The 14792-nt window shown below is 43.8% G+C and overlaps 1 protein-coding gene across 4 annotated transcripts in view; it reads left to right on the forward strand.

The window, feature by feature from the left end:
* The window catches only part of KDM5A (lysine demethylase 5A), a 132341-nt gene that overhangs the window by 47485 nt on the left and 70064 nt on the right, over positions 1–14792 (forward strand). For all 4 annotated transcript variants that reach the window (XM_082254626.1, XM_082254627.1, XM_082254629.1 and 1 more), the window contains 5 exons: positions 6771–6890; positions 11627–11785; positions 12853–13034; positions 14137–14299; positions 14403–14522. In XM_082254626.1, coding sequence (XP_082110752.1) covers positions 6771–6890; positions 11627–11785; positions 12853–13034; positions 14137–14299; positions 14403–14522 — 744 coding nt within the window. The remainder of the gene's footprint in view (positions 1–6770; positions 6891–11626; positions 11786–12852; positions 13035–14136; positions 14300–14402; positions 14523–14792) is intronic.

The following is a 14792-nucleotide window of genomic DNA, read 5'->3' on the forward strand; positions in this document are numbered from 1 at the left end:
GCTCTTATCTTGGACTACAGAAAAAGTAACTTCTATGTTGTAGAGATCTGAGAGTAGGAGTGGTTGAGTAGTTTAGTAAAAGACAACTGGGCAGTGCTGGCAACACTCAGTCCACAAAAAAGTTGTATGGTGTCAGCCCGCAACAGGACTTATTAACCAAGTACATATCTGACAGGCAGGCGTTTCTCTGTACTTTCAGAATCTTTAAAGGCATAAAACCCACGAAAATGTGCAGAGATTACATGTATTTTTTTTTTTCTTCTTTGAAATACTCTTTAACCACCTCAATATTGGGCACTTCCACCCCCTTCCTTCCCAGACCAATTTTTGGCTTTCAGTGTTCTCGCACTTTGAATGACAATTACTCGGTCATGCTAAACTGTACCCAAATTAAATTTTTAAGATTTTGTTCACACAAATAGAGCTTTCTTATGGTGGTATTTGTTTACCATTGGGTTTTTTTATTTTTTTGCGATATAAGTGAAAAAAGAGCAAACATTTTGAAAAAAAAAAAAAAAACAATATTTTCTAAGTTCTGTTTCAAAAGAAATCCAATAAAATCAAATCTCGTCATAAATTTAGGCCAGAATGTATTCTGCTACAAGTCTTTTTGGTAAAAAAAAAATCCTGAAAAGTGAATGATAATGGGTTTGTGTGAAAGTTATAGAGTCTACAAGTTAGGCTACGTATCATTGAAAATTGATCAATCCTGATGTACTGACTACCTATCCCATTTCTTGAGGCCCTAAAATGTCAGGACAGTACAAATCAAATTATCAAAAAAACTATCAGCGCAAAAATGTGATAAATAATCTCTATGTGCTAAAACCTTAAATATATGTGCAATAAATCAACAGAGTGCACAGGTAAATCACATCCGGCTGTAAACACTAAGTGCCGGTTCACACTATAGCGTGTGCGGCGATCGCATGTAATATCGGAGTGCACTGCTCCTTCATTACATGCGATCGGATGTGCAGTGCGAATTCAGCCATACACTTTGTATGGCTAAATTCGCACTGCACCCGCACAAAAGTCGCACTTGACCCTTTTTTTCAGCCGCATCAGTATCGGATCGCACAGTGGTTCACACTTGTGCGATCCGATCCTGTGCGAACTGTCAGATCGCACTGCGATATGCGATCAAACTGGGGGTGTCGTTAACATTTAATTGACACCCCCTGCGTATCGCATATGGCAGTGTGAACTGCCAGATGTGTGTTTGCGATGCGGGAACAGGCTGCAAATTCGCAGCCTTCCCTCATCGCACAAGTGTGACCCGGCACTAAAAGTGCTTACACCTTCACAATCAAATACCAATAAAAAACAAAGTGTTGCGCCAGAAAAACAACTGTGATCTAAGTGAAATTCATAAATCACAAATAACTGTAAAGAGGATAAAAGTAAATAAGACTTTCAAAATGTAAATGACTAAACAAAATCTTATATAGTGCAATATATGTGAATAAATGTCCATCAAATAAATCCCAGAATCCAAACAGGTGACACCTCAGTGAATGTGTATTCCTTCACCATACAAAGTGGCCTCTCACCTTGTTTCTAGACCTGAGTAATGCAGGTCAATCCAAGCATTTTTCCCTCAAACAGGGGAGATGTCAGACTATAAACAGGGAGGCTGATCCTGGATTCCACTTCCGATCATAGATGGTCATACATGAAGATTAAAAAAGAAGAAATCTAGTGCTTTCTGCTTAAACAGTAATTTAATGAATAAATAGTTGCACTTACATACATGGCACTCAGCAGTGCCTGCTTAAAACACAGTTCGTGGCAGATCAGGGAAAGATGCAACGTCGGGTATGCAGGCCACAAGTTTTTGGAAAATGTAGAAAAAAAAAATTAAAAACGTATTTTTTAACTCAAAGTTGAATTTTTTTTGAATATTTCCAACACCTAGCATGTACATCCCAAGAATGACACCCTAAAATACATTCTACTACTCCTGAGTATGGAGATACATAGTAGCACCTTCAGGCTTCTAACACATAGCATGTACATACCAATTACACCCCAAATTACATTCTGCTGAGCAAAGGGTAAAAAGAAAGGATTACCAGTGGTTTTAGCAGGCAGAAATGCTGTCCCAGCACAGGAAAAGCATTGGTGCAGACAGCCAACTGAAATGTCCAGGAATTGTCCAGACAGCAGGCAGAGATATGCCAAAGTATTGGTCCTGGCAGTAATTCAGGTGGCTGGCAGAGGCATGGCCAGTTCAAGTGACAGGCAGAGGCATGGCCAGTTCAGGTGGCAGCAGGCAGCACTATAAGGCTTTAGAGCCTTGATTAGATAAGACCTGAGGACAGGGGTAGAGGCTTCTCCCACCCAAATCTCTTTGAAGCCTCTGAGTCTCCAGACCCGAACCCGAGAAAACCCAGAGAAAAAAAAATTGTCTCCACTCGGAAGTTCTATTCTGGCGCTCCTCACATATTTGAGACCCCTGTGCTGTACTCCCACTAATACAGTGGCAGGGCAAACGATCAGTTCAGGAGGCAGGCAAAATGCATTGTCATTTAACAGGCCGAGGTCAATTCACCTGTAATGCAGAAATGTGGTTGGCAGTCTGGGTCATACACAGAAACAGCGGAAACTGGAAAAGTATCTTCACAGCATAGTCGATTAAACAGTCCGGGTCATACACAAATAGAAGATAGTGGGAACTGGAAAAATGTCTTTACTTCACTAATAGTGTAGTAAAGTGTGATAAATCCAATAGCCTAGCTGGAAGGGACATTGGGGACAGTAGTATCGAGTGTCACAGCGAATTCCTCTACTTGAACTTACACAACATTTTTTGGGGGGGCTTGCGGTCTGTGTGGGTAGGAGGGAGGATATCGGGGAAGTGCCTTTCACGAAGTCTGGCTAATGTATCGGAGCAAATTTGTTCAGGGGCATGGCCATGGGGATAGAGAAGGGCTGTGATAACTTTCTCTTGAAATTTTAGATAGGTTAGGGATCTTTGGGTGCACTTGGAAAAGTAACATATGAATTGAGCAGGGCTAGTTGAATCAAATAAATGGTGACTTTCTTCTACCAAAAAAGTGATCTCCTAGTGGCCAAGTATGGCAGTATCAGCTGGTCATTCATATCCCTCCCCCCTCCCATTAATAGGTTATATTCAGGTATACATTTTGGCTTCTGGATGGAACCTCGTCTTGTCTGAAGTTCCACCAAGGTAGCATCATGTATTGTGAAAAGGATGTAGAGATCTCTTTTATCTCTCCACTTTAGGGCTAGTACCTCTTCATTCCGCATACTATTTTTTTTTTTCCCCCCGATTCAATTTCTTAGTGACCAATCTCTGTGGAAAGCCTTTGTGGACCGTGCTGTCCCACAGGCCACAGTCTTCTTTAGGTAGAGATGGCAGAAAAGTGGGAGACTCGTGTAGAAATTGTCTACATATAGGTGGTACCCCTTCCCAAACAGTGGTTCTATTAGCTGCCAGACTATTTTGCCACTTGTCCCCATATAGGTAGGGCATCTAGGGGGGGTTAGCTAACTGTCCTTTACCTCATAAATTTTAAAATCATATGTGTAACCCTTGGCCCTGTCGCATGCCTTGTAAAATTTTACCCCATATTTGGCCGGTTTACTGTGGAGGTATTGCTTGATGCCAAGTCTTCCGGTGAAATGGACTAGGGATTCATCTACACAAATATTTATATCGGGGGTAAACATTTGCTTGAACCTGGAGCAAAAAAAAATTGATTAGGGGCCGAATTTTGAAACATTTTGTTTATCGTAATCAGGATGATTTTGAGGGAGGCACAGGGCATTGTTGTTGAAATGTAAAAAATCGAATTTCGTAACTGTTTCTGGTCATCAAAGTGGAGTAGACTGGCTCATGATAGATAGGTTGGGTAGACCAGTAGGAATGGAGTTCATTTTTTTTTTTTTTTCTGTCATCCCCATATTAAGGGTTAGTCCATGGAAAATTTTAAATTCTTCCGCGGTGAGGTTTTTCCAAGCAAAAGGGTGGGCATAGGAAGAATCAGGATTGCTGGCAAAATGTTGGCTGGTGTACAGATTACACTGCTCCACAATATAATTCAGCAGATCATCCGTGAAGAATAAATGAAAATAATAAAGTGGGATTACATTTTCTGATTGTATGTGAGGGCCTGGCTGTGCTGTAAAAGGGGGAATTACAGGTTCTGCCAAAGTATCAGGCAGCCATGTGGGGTACAATAATACTTCCGGGAGGCTAGTATGGGGCCCTGCCTCATTGTGGATGGGATGCCCTGTTACTTGCATCTGGCCCATCATCTAGGAATGTTGCCTTTCTTGTGCTTGCCCCTGCACAAGGACTTGCAGAACTTCTGGTGGATGCCTGCCTATAATCTTGGAGTGCTGCGCTGCTGGTGGATGCCTCAGGATTTATTGCGCTACTGGTGGATGCCTGCTCAAATCTCCCGAGCCTCTTTGTTAGGATTCTGTCCTCCTCAGTTTCCATTTCAGAGCCACTGCTTTCTACTGGCTCATACTCACTATATGAGTCTGACGGAGAGAGTTCCCTGCTACTCTCGTCCGACATACTCTGGAGTATATGGAAAGCCTCCTCGCTGCTAAATTTTTTTGTCATGTGGACAGATGTGCGCAGATGATTCCTGGGACAGATGTGACCAATATTGATCACTGGGATGTGGCAGGTGTTCCCTGGGACAGATGTGGCAGGTGTTCCCTGGGACAGATGTGGCAGGTGTTCCCTGTAAAAGATTCTTCCTCCAGGAACGTCCACTCAGAAGAAGAAAGCTCCCACCCGGCCGTTTATATGCAGTGCCCAGGTGGGAGGAGATTAAAGGATAAGTTCACCTTTAAGCGTTTGACCTCCGGAAGTTTTCACCCACTACATGATCAGGCCATTTTTTGTTATTCAGCACTGTGCTACTTTCACTGGCAATTGCATAGTCATGCAACACTGTACGAAAATTACATTTAAATCATTTTTTTCACACAAATAGTGCTTTCTTTTGGTGTTATTTGATCACCGCTGGGTTTTTTTATTTTTTGTTATATAAACGAAAAAAAGGCTGAAAAAAAAACTATATTTTCTACTTTCTGTTATAAACCTATCCAATTAAATTTCTTCATACATTTAGGCCAAAATGATTTATGCTACATGTCTTTGGTTTAAAAAAATCCCAATAAGTGTATATTAATTAGTTTGTGTGAAAGTTATAGCGTATACAAACTATGGTGTGTGTGTATGTATATGTATATGTATATGTATATATATATATATATATATATATATATATATATATATATATATATATATGTGTGTGTGTGTGTATGTATGTATGTATATATGTATATATATATATATATATATATATATATATATATATATATATATTTCAAAATTGATCAATCCTGATGTGCTATCTCATTTCTTGAGCCCTTTAAAATGCCAGGTAAAATGGCCCCTTTTGAAAAAGTAGACAGTCTGAGATGTTTGTCATCTTATGTTGCCATTATTTGGGAAAATAAACAAAATTAGCTTTTCACAGTTTTTCTTACAGTACAGCATCATCATATTACTGGTGTGGCGGTGATCAGGCATACTGACTGGAGACAGTATCTTTAAAAAATAAATACATTTTTTTATTACCTTTTCTTATTTTTTTTTTTTTTACATACTTTCATCAGATGAGTTCATTGTTACCATAGGGGTGGTCATTTACCCAGGTACCATGTGATAGCTGTGAGCTGATCACAGCATTACTCCCCAAAGGAATTGCAGCTGTTCTGAATGAAACAATTTGCATTTATTTTTTTTTTCCCCCAGCAGCCTGCAAAAGCATTGCACCCAAGTTGATTGGATCCCTGGTGCAATGTCAGGCTTCTGCAGATACTGCAATTACTCCAGCTTCCTTGCCCAGTGACCAATGTACAGGTGCTAATCAGTGCCCTTGTAGTTCATTGAGAACTACAAGCCGTCTGCTGTGGTGGCAGGCAGGATATGTAGCTCATTCATTCACAAATTCCTGTGAATGAATGATGTGGCTGTGTGGGTGGAGCCGCGCCAGTTTTAAAATGTGTCAGTTGGTGTGGGAAGAGGATCCCACTGCCTGCTGTTAAAGGGGAAGGGGTGAGGGAGGGGAGTCGGGCACAAGCTGGAACGTGACTCATATTAAACTCTCTAAATACTGTTGTAACCTGTTCGAAAGGTGAACTTTCAAGTGAAACTAAAAAAGTGCTGTCAGGCAGACTTTTATTTTTTTATTTTGGCAACTATACCCTGAACCACACATAAGCAGCTTAGTGTACAGCACAACTTTGTGCCAGCACAAAGTAAGTCCTGTGTGCATGCGTGCATGGAAGTTGCATCATCCTGGACTGGACTTTCAAGATAGCCAAAGGCTGTGAACCCAGAAGGAGACTGGGAGCAGAAAAACTGCCAATGACAGAAATGAGTGCAGACACCATATTGTTTAAAAAATATTGTCTATCTGGTCTGGTGGTTTAGTTGTGCTTTAAGGCCTTTATAACTGAAAAACACTAGCAAAAGCTTTTCCTTCTGTTAGATTTGTAGCATGTGGTTTTCTCCAACAGTATATGAGTCGCAGTTTTACTTGTAATGAAATGTCTGGGGTAATCTGATCTCGCAGGTGCAAAGAAAGGCAAAATTAAGGAGATATGAGAGGGACAGACCTAGGATAGATTGTAGGGGTCCAGAAGCTGCATGTGGATGGGAAGGTGGGATTCCAGATGTAGATCTAATCTAATGACCTTTCCTTTGCTTCTTTAAGGAGTGCAGCAAACCACGTGAAGCATTCGGTTTTGAACAGGCTGTGAGAGAGTACACCTTACAGAGCTTCGGAGAGATGGCAGACAGCTTCAAATCAGACTACTTCAACATGCCGGTGCATGTAGGTGTTTGCATTTTTTGGTTTGAATTCTGGCTCTCTAAAGAGATATAGTGAGGGGAAGCAAACTGCTGCAAGTATAATATGCAGGCAGTGAGACTGGCACATACCTGCAGCAGCCTCCCAAACACTCTTGTTAAGGGGCAATGCTAGCTGATTCTGACAAACAAAGTTTCAATTAGTATGGGTAGTGTCAAAGCTTTTTGCTAAGCTCCACCCTCACACATTCTTATTGGGACAGCAGTCTGATGGGCAGCCTTACTGGCTAATGAGAATGTTCTGAAAAAAGGGCAGAAAGCTTTGCATGTCAAAATGGCCTGCGCTTCAGCCTCTAGGGTTCCTGCACATGCCTGCAGCAATTTACCTCCTTTCCTTTCAGTGACTTTATAAAGTTGCATTGTACACCGAGTAAAATAAAAAAAAAAATCACCCAGCCCCTAGATACCTCTCCTCCTACTACCCTCAGTTTTTCCTCTCATCCGGCCTAGACAAGAAGCGGGGAGTGGCCATATGCTTCTCTCGCAGGGTGTTCTTCACCCCGGTGACAGTAGTCCGGGACAGGGACGGACGCTACCTTATGGTGGTGGGTCGCATTAATGACCAACTAGTATCTTTTATATCATACTACGCCCCAAATTCGGGTCAGCTGGCGTTTTTTCATGACATGCTGCGAACGTTACTTCCCAAAGTGCAGGGCAAGGTGATTCTGGGGGGTGATAGTAATCTCCCCCTGGAACAGACATTGGACAAATCCGACCCGGGTAAACCCAGGTTCAAGCACTTACCGAAGAACGGGCATAAACTGGCCCGCCTCCTGCATGACTGGGACTTGCTGGACCTTTGGAGGGAACTTAATCCCTCCCAGCGGGACTATACCTATTTTTCATGTGCACGGCACCTACTCTAGAATTGACCATGTGTTTTCCAGCTCCGCTCTTGCCCCGAACGTGTGCTTGGCGCGGATTCTGGCGACCCCTTGGTCTGACCACTCCCCGGTGTTGGTGCAATTCACGGCATTGTGGTCTAAACCAGGCCCGTCCCCGTGGCGGCTCAACGCGTCCCTCTTGAACGATCCCGGGGTCTTGCAGGAGGTGGAACAGGACATAAAATTGTTTTTCCGGGAAAATGGTCCGGGTGCTACGTCCCCGATCATTACCTGGGCGGCGCACAAAGCCACGATCCGAGGTAAATTGATTCAGATCGCAGCTAGACTAAAGCGTTCCCGGGAGAGCGTCCTACAAACTCAGGAGCAAACGCTCACTGCATTGCTCAATGAACAGAAGTTACATCCTCAAGTGGATATCAGACATAAGATAGACGCTGCCAGGCTAGCACTGAATCTGAGCCTTACGACCCGAGCGGAGAAATATCTCCGATGGTCCCGCCACCGGTTTTACGCAATGGGAGACAAACCGAGTACGCTACTGGCCAGGAAGTTGACCCCCCGCCCCTTCACCTCGGCCTTGCCCAGGTTGCGATTGCGGACGGGGGAATTATCCCGTAATCCTGATCTACTGACTAAAGAATTTACACAATTTTACACGAAACTCTACAGGGCTCCGTCGAATTACGGGCGGGAACTAGCTGACGAATTTTTTGCGGATCTGAATCTGCCGCGATTGTCGACCGCCCATACCGACGCCATGAACGCCGCGATTACGGAATCGGAAGTGGTACAAGCGATCAAGGGATTGCACCCCTCCAGGGCCCCTGGACCGGATGGATATTCTGGGGCTTATTATCGTAAATTCCGGGACGTGTTGGCCCCACATCTTTGTGCCTTATTTAACGCTATTCGAGACGGGGGGTCCCTTCCGCCCCAGGAAAACGTAGCGTACATTCATGTCCTTCCTAAACCGGGCAAGGATCATAGCTCTTGCGAAAATTATCGCCCGATTTCCTTGATCAATTCAGATCTGAAGATTCTAGCCAAAATCATGGCCACTAGACTTGGCTCATTTTTGGCCACCTATATACACCCCGACCAAGCGGGATTTGTCCCGGGTCGTCAGACCTCGGATCAGACTCAGCGGGTTATTGACCTAATTTCTGCAATCCGCTCGAACTGGGATGGGGGAGGGTAGCGCAGGGGCATGCTCCTTTCATTAGACATCCACAAAGCATTTGATTCTTTATCATGGGACTACCTCTTCGACGTACTGAACCGGTTTGGTTTCGGCCTCCCCTTTCTCACCTTGCTGCGGGCCCTCTACGATACACCCAAGGCCATACTCAGGTTGAAGGGCTATTCCTCAGAAGCTATATCTATAGGTAGGGGCACCCGCCAGGGCTGCCCCCTTTCTCCTCTCCTCTTCGTATTAGCCCTGGAACCATTGGCGGCCAAAATTCGGGACTCAGCGGATATCCGGGGGGTGGTCTGCGGAGGTATAGAACATAAATGTGTCCTTTTTGCGGACGACCTTTTGGCTGTAGTCTCCTCACCCATCACTACCTTGCCCAATTTGTTTGCACTGTTAGAAACCTTCTCGCGCATATCGGGACTGCATGTGAACCAAGCAAAATCGCAGGCTATGAACATTACCCTTGAAGCACGGACAGTAACTTTGCTTCAGAACACATTTAAATTTGTCTGGCACTCCGATTCCCTGCCTTACTTAGGTATCAATTTGACTCCTTCCCTGCACACATTATACTCCAAAAATTATCCGTCATTATTTGCCCGTTTGAAGGTGGACATGGAACGGTGGTCATTACACCCTCCCTCATGGTTTGGTCGACTGCACTCAGTCAAAATGAATGTCCTTCCGAGGGTGTTGTATTTGTTTCGCACGCTACCAGTTGCACTAAAGAGGTCGGAGGTGCTTCGATTTCAGAGCCAGGTTCTCGCATTTATCTGGGGGAATAAGAGACCCAGGGTGAACAAAAGAACGCTTTACACGCCTAAAATCAGGGGCGGTCTGGGAGTGCCAGACTTGCTGAAATATTATTACGCTGCACAATTAGCCCAATTAGCGAAATTTCATACCCATCAACCCCCTGCAATCTGGATGAGAATGGAGGCTAGCTCCGTCTTGGACCGAGAGATCTCCAACATTATGTGGTTGCCACCCAGAGATCGCCCCCATTATCTTTGCCCGGCCTTGTCTCACTCCCTAGCCCTCTGGGACCGATTGTCTAAATTGCATGGCTTTCGCTCCCCGCATGCTCCCCTGGCCCCGATCCTCAATAATAGCGGGTTCCCCCCGGGTCTCTCACCCAAATCGTTCCAGTGGTGGACAAACAAGGGACTACTCCGTATTGCAGACTTTTTTGACCATAGAGGTATTCTTAAGAAACAACAGTTGATTGATAAATATACGTTGCCTGCCTCGGAATATTTTAGGTTTACTCAAATTGATCATTTTCTGCGTTCTCTCTCTAACCTCTCTGACCTGACCACCATGACTTCTATGGAATTTTTGTGTCGCAAACACGACAAATTGCGGGGCTATATTTCAATGATTTACAATATGTTGACGGACTCTCCTCTGAAACTCCCATACATGGAGCGTTGGGAGGCAGACGTCCAGGAAACCATTGATTTGGCAGACTGGCATGCCATGGCTCAGGAGGCCTCCAGATCCCTAATTAACACCTCAATCATAGAAGCTAATTATAAGGTACTACTGCGTTGGTACATGGTGCCGACCAGGATAGCATCCTTTGTGCCCGGGGCGTCTCCTCAGTGTTTCTGAGGCTGTGGCCAGGTTGGTTCTATGTTCCACATTTGGTGGCAATGCCCCAAAGTGAGACGTTTCTGGATCAGAGTGTATAACTGTATATACTCTCTTACACAGATAAACCTGACTAAGTCACCGCAGCAGGCCCTACTGGGCAGAAAGGTGGACTCGGCAACCAGGGCGCAAAGGAAACTTATAACATTTATTTTTACAGCGGCCAAAATTACGATTGCTAGATCTTGGAGGTCTCCTGTCCTGCGGTTTGAGCAACTTAGACACAAACTATCCTGGATAATGCTGAATGAGAGGCTGTCGGCTCAACTGGATGATAAGATGCACATATTCGACAAAGTGTGGGAACCCTGGCTCAATTATCTTACTGAGAACGAATAAGTAGTCCGCTTGGGTCTGGAGGTGGGGGTCCGGTGGGCGGGGTTGGGTCCATTTCTTCCTCTTTCTCTTGCCTTTTCTTTCCATTTCTTCTTTCTTCTCCATTTCCTTTATCCGCTATATTTGTCTCTCAGCAGCCTTTTTCTTTTATTTTATTTTTTTGCTGAGGATTTCTCGGTGGTCATCGGCTGTGGTTTAATCTTCTAGGTTGGTTTCAGCCCAGCTATCTAGCAGTAGCCTATATGTTTATCAATTAGCGAAGGCTGATATTGTTTGTTGGAGTTCTGACGCATTGCGGGGGGACGTCTCTATATCTCCACGTGTGTGGGAGTCCTTGAGCCCTCACTTCGCAAGGTCTCCCTCCTGGGAAATAACAAGTTTCCTACTGTATTTTTATGCTTGTCTATCCCGGACTGTACTACCTGACCACTGGGACTGTTATACGGTTTCGTACCGTTTTTCAATTATTGCTGTTTTGTTATAACACACGTTTGTATGCTGAAAACTTTCAATAAAAATCATTGAAAAGAAAAAAAAATCACCAAACAGCTAGCAAAATGTCTGCATTAGGGTTGCTAATTTGTTACTTAATATGGAGTTTTGTCCAGAGTGGTCTATAAACATGTTTAACAAAACTTCCTGATAACTCCACCTTCCTTGTTTATACAGATGGTGCCCACTGAGCTGGTGGAAAAGGAGTTCTGGCGCCTGGTTAGCTCCATTGAAGAGGACGTCATTGTAGAATATGGGGCGGACATTTCTTCTAGAGATTTTGGTAGTGGCTTTCCGGTGCTTGATGGCCGGAGGAAGCTTTCCACAGATGAGGAGGTGAGAGGAAACGTGCACCGATTACAGGTTCTCTTCAGGGCTAATGTACTCAGGCATTTGCAATCCGTTAAAGCTGAACTTCAGTTGTCCCATCAGTTATACAGGCTCCTCTCTTGTGCTGAAACGAGTTACTCTGATTTCACTGCACACTGATCTTCTTTGTTGATCGGGGGAGAGAGGGGAACCAGGGAAGGTAAAATATAATTAGAATAAACCTCAGTTTTAAAGTCTCTCTTCCTAAAAGTCAATCTAACACCTGTGTACGTTCACCCTTAGGCTGGCCATACATTACATAATTTTCTTGTACAAATTTCCTTTTCGATTTACCAAAAAAACATATAATATGAGGTCAAACCTAAACAACACTTTCAATTTATATCCAGTCAGGAAGGCCCTAGCACTACATAGTTGAAGGTGAATGTAAGGAAATTGTACAAGATAATTGTATAATGTATGGCCAGCTATAACCTCGATACACACATGCCGAATATCGGGCGCTATCGGCCTGTTCAATAGAAATCAGCTGACATTCGGCCTGTGTGTAAGACAGCCGGTCCGACAGAAACTGGCTGAACGTCAGGCTTCTGTCAAAGGCGTATGACCAAAAAAGGTCTGCAGATCGGCATCCGATAAGCGCTCTCAGCCAATGACTGAGAGCACTGACCAGTGTGTTCTGGCGGGGAGCTGTAGCTAGGATCTCCTCCCGAGCTCTTTGGTGTTTTTTCGTTCAGCCCGCTGGGTTGAACGAAAAAAAAACTGATGGTGTGTTCTAAAGTTTACTCTGACCATACTGGTTTACAATTGTGCTCTCTTCTTTAAACCTGTAATTCATAATTGGGTGTCATTTTAAACGGATTAATAAAATAGGCCTTCACATTGCACAATTTTGGTAAATCTGAAGTAAATTATACTGTGATTGTACAACCAGCCTGTTATGCATATGGCCACCTTTAGACTTTAGGGGGAAGAAAAACAGCCTGTGCTGTTATCATATTTGGACACCTTTGTGGAGTTTGGTTTGTCACCGGGTGGTCAACCTGTTAATTCTTGTTTTTCTTAAATGACAGGATTATGCTCAATGTGGATGGAACCTCAATAATATGCCTGTTCTCGAGCAGTCTGTCCTGTCCCACATCAACGTGGACATCTCTGGCATGAAGGTACCCTGGCTTTATGTGGGGATGTGCTTCTCTTCTTTCTGCTGGCATATCGAGGATCACTGGAGCTATTCCATTAATTACCTTCATTGGTATGTTACAAGTAACTGCATACCTAATTTAAAGGAAAGTTTTGGACTTTGTCTTTTGTTATATTGTTCATTTGTTTTGCATCACTTGTAAATATTCAGGGTTACTAGAGACTGGCAAAAAGTTACCCCTAGGTGCTTACTTCCATGACTTCAACTTTTTTTTTTTCAACCATCTTGTCTATATTAGCATCTTATGAGGCCTCGTTCGCAGGGAGTGTGTCTGTGCAGCCACTGCATCCCAACTGACAGGCACGGGGACTGCCGACACGGTTATGCACAAAACTCCAGTGCATGTCTGTACTGGTAAACCTGGTCCTGTATGGGGCACTGATTAAATCATCCCGTGTGAATGAGGCCTAACGCTCAGGGATCTTTCTATAGCAGAGAGCAAATATTACTTTATTGCTCCATACTGTGGAATGTGACAAAAACTTCAGGCAGGTCACGTGACTTTGAAGGTCATGTGACGGGGTTCTTCTCCTGCTTTTTTTTTTTTTTTTTCTTCTTCTTCACTCATCAAAGCAAACTAAGTGACATTTTCTTTAAAGTCTCCAAGATGAAAATATACCACTATGCAGCATTATGGCTGCAGTAAGGTCATACTGCTGTTTTTTTTTTAAAAAAAAGGTCTCTGTTTTAGGAGGAAAGGATTTCAGATGTTAAATTAGAATTCAAGGCTAAACCTATGTAAGATGTAAATATTTACCTATTTTCACCCTGCTCAAATCCAGGACCCATACCCTTGCCTGTGTCAGCCATTGATGGCAGCAGGGGAGAGGAGGGAGTGCCAACAATGGATGGGCCATAGGAGGAGCCTATGGGTGACATTACGGCTCCCAGGCATTCCCAGCTGTTGAAGAGTGCTCTCTACTCTGCCCTGCAGCCCCTGATGGCTGACATGGGGATCCCGTGACCAGACTGGAGTGGGCTGAAAATGGGGAACTAAATCTCTCGTACAGATTTGTTCAACATGGGTGTTAGGAGGGAGTAGTTAGGTTTAGCCTGGAATTTTACCTTGAAGTACGGAGAACACAATAACCTTGCTTTCATTTCTTTTTTCTCTCTCCTCTATTAAACTTTTACTTCATAATATTCCATGCAGGGGAGAGCCCAAGACTTGGTATGGTGTTCCATCCCATGCAGCAGAGCAGCTGGAGGATGTCATGAGAGAACTGGCTCCAGAATTGTTCGAGGCCCAGCCAGATCTGTTACATCAGCTTGTGACCATCATGAACCCCAACATCCTGATGGAACACAGTGTACCGGTGAGTCTGATCAAGGTCACAGTGATGTCATTGCCATCTCTCATGGATTTTTAGGAAGATCACTTTTGGATTAAACTTGTTCGGTTCATATGCTTGATTTTAGGTTTACAGAACCAACCAGTGTGCTGGGGAGTTTGTGGTCACTTTTCCTCGTGCTTACCATTCCGGGTTTAACCAAGGCTACAACTTTGCTGAAGCAGTGAACTTCTGCACAGCGGACTGGGTATGTTTACCTAAATAAGATTGTTTCTAGGATGTGTTTCCTGGGTCAGATTAAAGTGTCTTCCAAAAATGTAAATACTGAAAGACGTAGTGATACTGAGAAGGATTTGAAGGTAGACCAATGAGATGTGATGTTTATATCACCTGATCCTGGCACATGACCTATTGAGATGGATACTTTGGTTACCAATGCTACCCCAGCGGGTCCACCACTGTGCTCTGATGTGGTTGGACACTTTTACTACACCTCTGTTATTTGTGTTTGGTGATT

The sequence above is a fragment of the Pelophylax lessonae genome (assembly GCF_965119305.1).
Source record: "Pelophylax lessonae genome assembly, chromosome: 4".
In the NCBI taxonomy this organism is placed as follows: Eukaryota; Metazoa; Chordata; class Amphibia; order Anura; family Ranidae; genus Pelophylax; species Pelophylax lessonae.